Source organism: Silurus meridionalis, chromosome 10 (assembly GCF_014805685.1).
Source record: "Silurus meridionalis isolate SWU-2019-XX chromosome 10, ASM1480568v1, whole genome shotgun sequence".
Lineage (NCBI taxonomy): Eukaryota > Metazoa > Chordata > Actinopteri > Siluriformes > Siluridae > Silurus > Silurus meridionalis.
In genome coordinates, this window is record NC_060893.1 from 13,632,209 (window position 1) to 13,645,362 (window position 13,154).

Below are 13,154 nucleotides of genomic sequence, written 5' to 3' on the forward strand. Positions count from 1 at the left end.
TAATAAACTGCCAATTGAGTGTGTGTGTGTGGCTCAATTACTGTATGGAATACCTGAAGGTAGTGTTGCCTGAGGCTGGACCCTGTTCTGTCCCAAAGTGTTGGAGAATGCCACGATAGCCCCAAGTCTCAGAGGCCCAAATTAAACTCAGTGTCTCAATGCCCAGTCAGCCATGATGATGATGCCATCTTATTAATCTTCGGGACAGCCGGAAGTCCCAGCAGGAGTGAGTGTACAGACAGAGGTTGCTCCGGACACCAGCTTTGTCAAATGTGTCAACAAGCCAAGTGCCTGCGGCTGTTCCTCTATCATTTTTCATTTCTGTACGTTTTCAGTGACTTTCATAATGTCTAATTTCTCACTGCATTGTGTGTGTGTGTGTGTGTGTGTGTGTGTGTGTGTGTGTGTGTGTGTGTGTGTGTGTGTGTGTGTGTGTGTGTGTGTGTGTAGGTGACAACCGATCTGAGGAAGAAGTGCACAGACTCACATACTGGCACGTCTGCATCGGCCCCTCTGGCTGCAGGCATTATTGCTCTCGCCCTGGAAGCTAAGTGAGTCAAGAAACCTGCCAACACAGACAATCATACCCACACACCAACTTAGGCGACACACATATTGGCAGAGAAATGTCCCGTACTGTAGTTACAACAAACGTCCTGCCTCCTGAGTCCAACTCTGCACTAGTCTGCATAAACTCACCTGCTTCAGTTTTAAATGCTCATTTAGAAGTGCACAGTTTAGCTAAGAATTGTGGCTGTCACGTTTCAAAGGCACTGCCTTTAATAATAAAACTGTTTGGATGAAGCATTTTGCAAAATGCAGAGCCTGAACTTCACCAAGCATCATTGAAGTAAATTTGGCAGCATTTGTTATAATGAGAATTATAAATCAAACTTTTTGGTCAGGTTTACTGTTATCATGTTTGGTGACAGAAGGGCACTCCATACAAAGACACCTGATACATGTTTAAATATTAGTGGTTATCATACATTAACATGCATAAACTTTAAAGTGTTTAGTGTCAAAGGTTATACAGTTGATTGCTTAATTGTGATCCATGAACATGATTCTTATTCAAATATAAATAACGAACTTATTTCGAATGCACATTCAATATCTGCAATTAGCTTTTCAAATCTGACGTGTCTTCTGTAAAATGTGACTGAGAGGAGCACAGAAGAACAGAGATTTTACACTTGTTTTAGTTGTTTAAGGAGTTTCAGTGGCATCCTCACTACAGCTAGTCCTTAATTACAAGTCCTAACAAAGTCATGCAATAGTCTTTCCTTACACAAGGAAGAGAGCCAAAAAGACCCATGAAATATTATCGGTCAGCAAATTGTTCCCCAGTGAAGATGTGGGTTTGTCTACAGAAGCACAGTATTATTTAAGATCACTAAAATGTATTTTCGATTTGGACAGGGTGAAATGATAAGTGTTATGTGGGAAGCCAAAATTGGGCTTTTCAGTTTCAGTCCTTGCCATTTGGGGCACTAAACCCCTCAGATTCATGCTTTGATTATATTTGCCCGAGGTGCCTTGCCCCCTCTCTCTCACTTTCCCTCCCTCCCTCCCTCCCTCCCTCTCTCTCTCTCTCTCTCTCTCTCTCTGTCTCTCTCTCTCTCCTTATGTCACTTTTTCTCCCTATTAAATCTATGGGTGGGTGTTTATGATGTTGTTTAGTTGAAGGTGACTTCAGAGCCTGTTCTGTGGAGAGGTTAGGGCTGTTTATTTTCTCTGAGAGTCTCCAGTGTGCCGCATTGCCCAGTCATCTCTAGGTCAACCTTTGCACTGTACTAATTATAAATGACATATACGGTAAATTCAATTGCAAGGTCATTTATCAAGGCAGTTAATAAGTGACACAAATTGATTAACTTGACCTTTGTTTGAGATTTGTGAGTACCACAGCATGTGTCATTCCAGTTTTCATATTAACGTATTAGAGTAAAGACATTTCCATTATTTTTTGGACCGCTCAGCGTATCTTGTTTGTGGAAAATTCTTAATCAACATTTAAAGTTAGTAGCACTGCTGGATGTTTATGTGCTTCTGTGTGGGCTGCTGATGCTCACACTGCCATGTGTTGTGCCATCAGTGCAACAGCTATTCAAATTAACAAATGCATGCAATGAGCCAAGCACTGAAGCAAAATCTTAGTATAAAGTAGGGTCTAAGTGACAATATTTTGTTCACCATTACAGTGAATTTGAAATAAAGCATTCAATATGTGATGGATGTGCTTTATCAAAATATATTGGAGCTTTTTTTTATGCTTACTGAAGTATTTAGCATAACTACAATTTGTAAATTAGTGCATTATTCTGCTGTTGTATTACAAGTCTTATAATTTTCTTCCCTTTCTCCTCCCTTCTTTCTTTGTCTTAATACAGTATGAATTTGACCTGGAGGGACATGCAACACCTGGTGATCAGAGCAGCACATCCCGCCCACCTCATCACAAATGATTGGAGGACCAATGGCGTGGGCCGCTTAGGTAATAAACAGATGTCATCCAGTTGGGAACTGGAAGCAGCTGCATGGTTCAAATTAACTTAGCTGACTTAATCTCTCTCTCTCTCTCTCTCTCTCTCTCTCTCTCTCTCTCTCTCTCTCTCTCGCTCGCTCGCTCGCTCGCTCTCTCGCTCTCTTGCTTGTTTTCTGGCAGTGAGTCATTCATATGGATATGGTCTGCTGGATGCAAGTGCCATGGTGGCATTGGCCCAGAACTGGACCAGTGTGGGGCCGCAGCACAAGTGTGTTATTGACATGCTCTCTGAACCCAGGTAAAAAAAAAAGGTCAAAGAAACACACAAACAGGGTGAGCTGCCCAAGGAGCTAGAGATCCCTCTGCCTGTGATTCCAGCAATGTAGAAAATTCTAACTTTTTGAATCATGTCTCCAAAATTGTCCACAACAGATGACTACTGCATACTAATTACAGCTGACAGATAGATGGGCATTTTATGATGATGATGATGATGATAATAATAATAATAATAATAATTATAATGGATGATGTTGTTTAGTCTGTTTCTAATTAATTACTGCCTGACATTGTCTAGACTTTATTCTAATGTCAGTTAAAAACGTTAGCTCTTTACACTATTACAATTGCTGCTTTAGGTGGGAAGAATGCTAAACAGCTCTTGTCAGATTGTGATTTCTGTGCTTTGAATTGTGCCCTTCTGTTTTTAATAAGTTTTAATTGCTAACAATAATTTTAATAGGTTTTAATTGCTGATATTAATAACATATTGCTACCTTACATTTAGCTAAATTGAACTATTAAATTTTTTATTTATACCATACTGCAAATGTTTTGCATGAAGCAATGATTTCTCTCTCTCTCTCTCTCTCTCTCTCTCTCTCTCTCTCTCTCTCTTTTTTTTTTTTTTGGATTCGAGTCAGTTCAAGGCTTTAGTGTCTGACCAATCTATTCAACTATGCAATTTTTATGAGTCATATCTGTGTGGCATTGCAGCTAAAAGAAGATGGGCAGCATTGAATTCCATTAAAACTAAGCAATCATTTCCCTTTAAGCGGTTGTTTTTTTAAATATACCAATGCCATGTCGTGTAGAATGTTCTGACTCATGCTGATGTCATGCTGCTGTGTTTGTAGGGATGTGAAGAACCATCTGGTGTTCAGTAAGAGTGTGGATGCTTGTTTAGGACAGCCTGATTTGGTGAGCTCACTGGAGCATGTGCAGGCCAGACTCACACTATCCTATACACACAGAGGGAACCTGGCCATTCACCTATTCAGTCCCCTGGGGACCCGCTCCACACTGCTGGCTCCTAGGTAAACACAATCTCTTCAAATTAAACAAGGCTACATACATTTCATCAGCTTAGGCATTTCATCAAGTAGTGGTTGATCACTCTTGCTTGATTGCTCTCAACGGGCAGAATAGATGTTTTCGGATGCACAAGTGTAATAAATGTTGAATTACATAAGTACATAATTGTTTGCATACTGTTGTGTGTGTGTATGTGTGTGTGTGTGTGTGTGTATATCTCAGACCCCAGGATAACTCACCAGAGGGTTTTAGTGACTGGGCTTTCATGACCACACATGCATGGGATGAGGACCCCCAAGGAGAATGGACACTGGAAATCGAGAATGTGGCTGGGCTTAATGATTATGGTAAAATTCTGAATTCCAAATAACTATTATTTTAAAGATTGAAAAGTCATGTCAGAAATAATGACTTTTTAAGTGATGGCTCACGGTTAAAAATGTTGCCCAGATTTCATCATTTCAGAAGAGACCTCTTTTGTCATCCTTTCCTGTCATTTGAACAAAATCGTTTCTTTTATTTCTATCATTAAAAAAAAAATAATAAAACCCATGCACACTGTTAATAATTATCTCTCTCGTTTTTTACATACTCAGGTGTTCTTTCACAGTTCACACTAATCCTATATGGAACAGGCCCCAGTGCTGTGGACTTGTCTGCTTCAGATTTCAGTCGGCCTTCCAACAACAGCTGTAAAACATTTGATGCCCAGCAGATCTGCATTGGTAAGAGCACACACAAAATGGTCAGAAATGAGATATTATTAAATGCACTGCAGCATCCAGAAATTAAAAGAAATGGAAGAACAACCATAGACAATATCCTGGCTCACTGCCGCATACGACAGAGAATTTTATGTGAATATTCATAGTACCAAAGGAATTGCAGTTATTCCAATTATCACTGTAAACTAAACTAAAATATTCTTATTATGTTCTTTAAACATTCTTATATCGGATCATTCAGATTAGGTTCCCTTAAAAAAAAAAAACTAATTTAGGCGAAGAAGAAACTGACAAATTACATTACAAACCACAGGCTAATGACTTCCTTTTAATTTATGCATTATCTCCAGTTTAAAGCAGCAAAATTGCAATGAGACATTTTGGTGTATATCTTCTCACATTCCTAAGATGTTGAGGTTTTCGTTGGGAGTGATGAGGATGGACAGGATTAGAAATTAGTTTATTAGAGGGACAGTGCATGTGGGACATTTTGAAGACAAGGTAAAGGGAGGTGAGATTGAGATGGTTTGGACATGTGCAGAGGAGGGACATGGGGTATATCGGTAGGAGAATGCTGAGGATGGAGCCACCAGGAAGAAGGAAAAGAGGAGGACCATGGAGGAGGTTTATGGATGTGGTGAGGGAAGACATGCAGGTAGTTGGGTTGAAAGAGGCAGATGTAGAGGACAGGGGGGGTATGGAAACGGATGATCCGCTGTGGTGACCCCTAATGGGAGAAGCCGAAAGAAGAAGATGAAGATCTTCTCACATTCCTGTGTACACCAGACACTCAGTCTGGAAGTATAAAGTCTGCTTTTATCAGCTCCCTGATTCTATCATTATAAATATTTATTATCAGTATCGAAAAACACTATACAGAGCAATGTCCAAAAGACACTACTCATGGGTTCCATTTTTATCAGGAGAAAAATACCCTGTGACGTGTTTTTTCTTCTCTTGTTTTGAAGTGGAGCTCTTCATAACCACCTCCTCCCAAGACAACTACTTGCAGCAATATTGATTTATCTTTAACCTGCCACGTGTAGTGCTAATGAATGTATGAATGAGTTTGACTTTCACTATCGATATTACAATCCGTAATCAATGTAACTGCACTTACAAAAAATTAGCAGCTAGATAATATTGTGGTTGTGCAATAACTGTGGTGCATTACATACGGTATGCCTTCTGTGTGTGAGGCCGTTAAATGTGTTTTTTATTTGTCTTCACTGGTTTGTTTCTGTTGAAGTGTGTTAAGTGTGTAAGTGCCTTTTTAGAGGCACATTTTACCTGTTACAAGGAGCAATGACAATTGTAATGGCTACTGTCAGCAACAAGAGTACATGTACTGTGATCTGAATCATTCAAGGCGTAGTATTTCCCTGTCCTATTCTCTGTCTCAGTGGTGAAGGTGAAATATTGGGCGAATATTATAAGTTATAAGAAATAATTAAGAGTTATGGGCCTTTTGTTCAAGGGTCTGACAGTGTTTGCAGTGGGTTTCTATCATGAATTTCGAGAGTGCACCAGTCTACTGTGACGATTATTTTTGCATTGTGTTTTACACCAAAATTTGCACTGAAACAAAAATTTTTATTAGTTTCAAATTATTTTTTTATTTATTTTTTATTTTTTGGCTTCACATATTCTGTGCTTTTTGTGTTTTTTTTTAGCAGGAAATATTAAATTACAGAACCTGACTATTATAGCCACCACTTTTCCAATACGCAAGTGTAGATGTAATTTGCAGTCAATATATACATGGTTAATGATGACAGGAGTAATAGAGTTACATTCCACTTTAATGTGCCGACCCAAATGTGAAACATTTCTCATTTCTTTCCTGTACTTTCAAATTGACTACAAATTCCTTTGAGTAAATTTGGTCTTCTTTGCTCACATGCCTCATGGTCTGTAAAAACTAAAATATATATTAACCTTGTGATGTTGGACTCATTGGGCACCCTTATAATTAGGATACATGTGGTGGTGTGGTAAACATTCTTCCTTTCTCAGTGTTTCTTCTTTTTTCTGTTTGCAGAGTGCAGCACTGGGTTGTGGCTTTTTCTACAAGGCTGTGTGAAGTCCTGTCCTCCAGGTTTCACACCCGGCCTGCAGCTCCTCAACCTCTCTCTGGATAACTGGGTGGAGCAATCCTCAGTGCAGGCGTGCCTGGTCTGCCACCCTACATGTCTGACATGTTCTGGTCCTGGTGAGACAGAGTGCCTGTCCTGCCCACCCCATAGCCACCTGGTGGGCACAGCGTGTCTGCATCAAAACCAAGTCCAGCGCAAATCTCCCATCAGCCCAGCGCTTCACAGTGAGGGTGTAGAACAGGCAGAAGCTGAGATGCCCAAAGTTGAGACATCTTCACACCTCCCTGTACTTGTGGCCGTGCTGAGCTGTGCCTTCATTCTGGCTACATTTGCAGCCATTTTTGTGCTACTGCAGCTGCACTCAGGTGCAGCCAGCACCCCCTTCTGTAGGAGGACCAAACTACAGGTGACGGACTCGAGTGGTAGAGGTGTGCGGGTCGGATTCAGCTTTGGCTTTGGCTTAGGTCGGGATTTGACTAACAGCAGGGTGTTGTATCGAGGGATTCCCACTGTGTGGGGGGATGAGGACACTGCAGGTGGGGTGAACTCGGAATCAGAAAATGAAGAACTGGACTGCCACAGTGAAAAGACAGCATTTATACAGACACAGAGTGATCTCTAATGGTCCTAATGACCCATGTCCTGCTTTTCACATGCCTCAGTCTTCCTTTCACAGGGTGAGTGAGCTGAATCAACCACTACTTCTCTCTCCGTTTCTCCCACCTTGTGCATTGTAGTCAGGCCGCTAGACAGGAGTTAAGAAACATGTCTGCTTCACTTCATGCCTTGCTATGTTCCAGACTCTTCCAAGAGAGCACACACGGAAGCAGACGGTTGTCTATGTCTGTTCAGAAGCGAGATACCGAGCCAGAATCATTGTTGCGGTTGGATTTAATCTCCGATGACTCCCAGCAGGAGAACCTGACTCCACACGTCTGGAAGTTCCTTATATTTTGAATTTATTTGGAATTCTCTGTGGTGGTTTGATTGGTGAGATTTGAAGTGCGAATTAAGATCGCTGTGTGTGCGCAAGTATGAATGCTAATGTTTAATTTAAAGCTGATAAGGGCTGAATTTACTCCAGTTGACCTTTTATTGTCAAGGGTCCAGACTGGATTTATGCACAAGCTTTCATTGGTTAGTGGCCACTGCATAAAGCCCATACATGTAGTATCATCATAAATGCATTATATGCCAAAACATGCTGATTAGTCTCTGTTACTCTCTTTGTGTGCGTTTGTTACGTTCCTATATTTGTGATGGTTATTGCTTAGAGATTTTAAGAAAATGGCAGAATATTCCAGAAGATTGCTTTGATCCATTTGAAAACAGTGGAGATGGATGTGACATTTAAGAATAATTGACTATTGAGTCTGACTAAGCCCTTAAGCAATCCACAAGAAACTCAACCTAAAGGGAGAGGCTGATGTTGTTGTATTACTGTCCATACACTAGCCTGTCTGCTGAAAGCCTTCAGTTTGCCAAATGGAAGTGTGCTGATCATTCCAATTCAGCATCCGTGTGACTGTTACAGGTACACTTCAATTTATAATGAGGCTTGTCTACCCAGGCTTAAGATTGGATAATCCTGTGGAAATTATTACCAGTGTAAAACCTATGTAGTTTTATCCTAAAATTATTTAATTTGGGCTTCAGAACTAAAAAAATAATAATTGCAGTGAAATATTGAAACCTAATTATCAGAAGCACTGCATATACAGCAGGTAAAATAAGAATTGAACACATCATTTTTTTCAGTAAATATATTTCTTAAGGTGCTATTGATGTTACATTTTTAATAGATGTTAATAACCCATGCAATCCACACATGCAAAGAAATCAAACCATAGATATTCATTAATGAAGTTGTGTAATAATGTGAACGGACACAGGAAAAAAGTATTGAACACGATTACTGAAATGTATTGAATACTTCGTACAAAGCCTAGTTGCATGCATTGCTCAGGTGTGATTTTGGCCCATTTTTCCACACAAACATTCTTCAAATCTTGAAGGTTCTGTGGGCCTCTTCTATGAACTCTGATCTTTAGTTCTTTCCATAGATTTTTAATTGGATTCACGTCAGGTGATTGGCTGGGCCATTCTAGCAGCTCTGTTTTCTTTCTCTGAAACCAATTGAGAGTTTCTTCAGCTGCGAGTTTGGGATCATTGTCTTGCTTAAATGTCCACACTCGTTTCATCCTCATCATCCTGGTAGATGGCAGCAGATTTTTTCTAAAGAATGTCTCAGTAAATCTTTCCATTCATCCTTCCTTCAATTATATGAAGTTTGCCAGTACCGTATGCTGAAAAACAGCCCCACACAATGATGTTCCCACCAGACTATATCTGATCATACTATATTCTCCCAGTAATTCACAGGCTTGTACAAATGTTGTGCAGCGAACTTTAAACAAGCTTCAACATGCTTTTTCTTCAGAAATGGAGTCTTGAGTGGTGAGCGTGCACACAGGTCATGGCGGTCGTGTGCATTACTTATTGTTTTCTTTAAAACAATTGTACCTGCTAATTTCAGGTCTTTCTAAAGTCTTCTGATAATTCTTTTCACTCTTCTGTCAGAAATCTTGCGAGGAGCACCTGGTCATGGCCGGTTTATAGCGAAATGATGTTCTTTTCATTTCTGGATTATGGCCCCAACAGTGCTCACTAGAACATTTCAAAAGTTCCCATTAGTATGTTTTGCAACAATAAGGTTGTGAAGGTTTTGAGAGTGCGCTTTTACTAATCATAAAATCTTCTTGTGTGACACCTTGGTATTAGGACACCTTTATACAGGCCATCAGTTGGGACTGAACCAGCTGATATTAATTAGCACTGACGAGGGGCAGGATTGCTTTTTATTACTGATTGCTTTTTAATTACTGATTGATTTCATCTGGTGTCTTGGTTTTTCATGCCTTTTTTCACCTCCCTTTCTTCGTGTGTTCAATACTTTTCTCCTGGGTCATTTCACATTATTACACATAACTTCAATTATGGACATCTATGGTTTGATTTCTTTGCATGTGTGGATTGCATGGTTTATTACCAACATCTGGTACAAATGTAACATCAATAGCACCTTAAGAAATATATTTACTAAAAAAAAAAGGTGTTCAATACTTATTTTACCCACTGTATATGCAGTGAAACACCATGCGAATGCAGAGGCATTGCTCAGTTTTCACATGATTTGACAAATATTTTTACATACTTCCACTGACTGAGAAGTTTCAGCTTTGATTAATTTAATGTATCCAGTGGTTGTTTTAATATAGTTACAATGTTAACCTCCTTAAAGTGAATAAATTCACCTTGTAGATGAAAGCTGGCCAGTTCCAGTCCTGTGGTCCAGCACAGTTACCTGCTCATAGGCACCTCATTTATATGCAGCAGTTAATTGCTCTGTTTATTAGAAATGTGAGAGCAGGGAGACCAAAGACTGTGCTGGATTCCAGATAGTGCTACAGCACTGCAAGTCTAGAGCAGCATTTTACAACCCAATCCCTGGCAGTTTAGTTCTGATTAACTAGAATCAACTCCTGGGATAACTGTTGCACTGGGCATTATTTGGGGTAAGTAGGTTAGTTAACATCAACACAGTGCAGGCCAAAGGGCCCCAAAACTGGATTTAAGAAACTTTGATCTAGATCAATCAGAAGCAAGAGGCTTGTTCTGGATAAATTGGCTTGGAACAGCTGGGAGTTGAAATAACCTTGTATAATGAGTTTTCCCTTTTCTCATGTGGTGGGCAGAGTAATTTTCTTTGCCCAAAGGAAGATTTATTGATTCTGAGATTTGATGCACTAAAAGCCGTCAGAAGCAGTGTGGTAAGAGGCTCAAGAGAGTGTTTGGCATTTGTTTCGAAGAAGATCAATGTAAGCTTAGTGATTGGCTCTCTCTGTGTCACAAGCTTTGAATTTCGTTATAGCGTAGTAGCAGTAAACACTGCGAACCCCCAACGTAGAAATGCCGCTCATGTACAGCACTAATGATTCCTCCGTTCCAGAAATAATAGGTTTGACAAGCAAAAGGCTTCATCCTTAAATCATCTGTTTATAATTGAAAAGATGTTGTTATCTTATTAAATCAACTTTAATGACATTCACTCTGGGTTTGAGATTCTTTTTTTTTTTTTTTACAAATCTAATGCTTGTGTTTATTCAAAGGTTTAGCTCAGTACCAGTTCTTCAGAATATTGTTTCTATACACTCACCAAGCACTTTATTATAAATACATGTGCACCTGCTCATCCCTCCAATTATCCAATCATCTGGCAGAAGCGTGATGCAGAAAATCATGCAGACACGAGCCAGCAGCATTCGGTAATGTTCAACACGAGATCTTAGTGATTTTGATCGTGGCATGATTAAGATCAGACTGGGTTAGTTTGAGTCTTTCTAGAATTGCTGATTTTACACAGAGTTTATATCCAATGGTTCAATAAAGCAAAAAGGGCATAAGCAGCAGTTCTGATGGTAGTAATGGCTTGTTAATGAGAGAGGTCATCAACAATGTATATAGTATCTATAAGTTTCGTTTCCACTTCGTGTGCTTTTAACGATAACGTTGGGGCTTTCATAATAATGTATTTACCAGAGTGATAAAGCTCAGTACAGTAAAACAGGAAATGACTGTGAAAAGGCTGCATATTTATAGAAGGAAATATAAACATGTAGATAAGGGCTAATCCTCGTGTAAAAGTGATCACCACTTTACACTTTACACTGTGTGCTGAATGCATTGGAAGAGGACTAATAGATTTATGAGTGGCGAAGCTCAGATTTATTGGTGACTGATTAGAGAACTTCCATGCTCCCTAAAGCATAGCAAAATATAGTTTATGGAAGTAGTCCATGGAAAATGATTTCCATAATTAACTCCGCTGGGAGAGAGAGGTCCAACTCTAATTCACGCCTAGAGTGAACGCATGCCTGGCATTATAACTAGGATACACCACTTTTGGGGCATGGAGGGGCAGATTCCCAAGTGATAGATTTTCACAATTCATCATTAATGTCTGTTAAAAATACATGCATCTGTTCCTCTGCCCAGTTCTTTCCTGCTGAGTCGGAAGCACTGGCTGATTGTTAAAGGTTTCAATACCTCCGAAGCCGAGGGTGCCAGTTTATCATGTCATATTGAAGTCATATCTTACTAAATACACCTGATTATTTCTGCCAGATGTTGCCCCTGGCCTCAAATTTAATCTCGTTAGTCTTATAGAGAGAGGTGTGCAAACACTGCTGTGAAACCTCAAAAATCTGAGCTGTGTGTAGCTCAGTAGTCCAGTCGCACGCTGACTGAATTTGTCATTTGATCGAAAGATGAGAAATCTGGAGCCAAATAAAGCACACAAGAAATAGGCCAGTCAAGCAAATGCAGCCTGCGGAGCATGTTCTCAGAAACAGAAATAGTTTGGCATGAATACTGTACATTAAAAATCTTTAAAATCTTAAAAGGTTCCATGTTATTTCTAAGAAACATGTCTACAGCCTACTGTACCTTCCTGTCAGCCTGCAACCTTCAGAAGTGTTGTTTGTAAGTCTGTTACATGAGGAGTGAAGAAAATCAATATTGTTTTCCAGACAGGCCAAACTGAAGCTCAGGGCTTTTTTTCTAATGTACTGTTGACTGAAATAAGTATATCACAACGGTATGATCACATTACACAAACTCATCCTATTTGAATGTGATCAATAGGAAACTGTCTTCTCTTCATTAATTACTGATTAGTGCTGTAAAGTTGCTCTTTGTGCTTTTCTTATAGCAGCAGGAGCAAACAAAAGCAACGATTCGGTTCGGCTTAAATTTCAACAATTAGGCCGTCAATGGCATTCATCGTTCCTCGCTCGTTCTTCGATCCAATACCAAACACAAAACCTGCATTTATGCCTCTATTTATTCAACCCTGCCTTCTCTAAACTGACTCATTTCTCCTTCACGACCCCTCCATCTACGTGAGCTACACAGCTGTCTTACTTCATCAAAACCCTGACACAAGATTTCAATACTCTGCTGCTTCTCTCCCTTATTCTGGCAGGCAGATTGATCAGTAACGGAGAAAGCTTTCTCTGAAGTCTCCAGCACCTTAGGGCAGCTTCAGAATCAGTTTGCTTCACCTAAACATTGACCTCAGTCACTGCATGAAAAACCCTGAATTCTTCTCATATTATCCGACTGGCAATTTTCCACCTGTATCTGTAAATCATAGGAGAGAACCCCCTCCCCCCTCGGTTTGTTTTTCATGAACCTGGCGTCTCACCAGAGATCATAGGTGTCTATTTCTCTACAGAAAGCAGCGTCCACATCAGACAAAATGTTGTTTTCCCAGCACTTGGAAAATTGGTGGTGGATAAAAGGGGCATCATCAGTGAAAGATCTCTATTCCCAGTTATATATCCTGCAGTTCCTTACTGCCCCCTACATGTGCACTATGGACTAACATGCAGGGACGCTTCTTTAATATGAACCAGCACAAACATGCCTGTAGCCCTGTTTTAACTTTTTCAAGAGGATGTTTTCTCACCG

General features: G+C 39.9%; 1 protein-coding gene across 1 annotated transcript in view; it reads left to right on the plus strand.

The window, feature by feature from the left end:
• The window catches only part of furinb (furin (paired basic amino acid cleaving enzyme) b), an 87,145-nt gene extending 76,414 nt beyond the window's left edge, over window positions 1–10,731 (plus strand). The window contains 7 exon segments of the mRNA XM_046860019.1: window positions 451–551; window positions 2,394–2,497; window positions 2,669–2,786; window positions 3,625–3,804; window positions 4,025–4,149; window positions 4,399–4,527; window positions 6,569–10,731. Coding sequence (XP_046715975.1) covers window positions 451–551; window positions 2,394–2,497; window positions 2,669–2,786; window positions 3,625–3,804; window positions 4,025–4,149; window positions 4,399–4,527; window positions 6,569–7,245 — 1,434 coding nt within the window. The 3' untranslated portion in view covers window positions 7,246–10,731.
• Window positions 10,732–13,154: the final 2,423 nt, after the last annotated feature.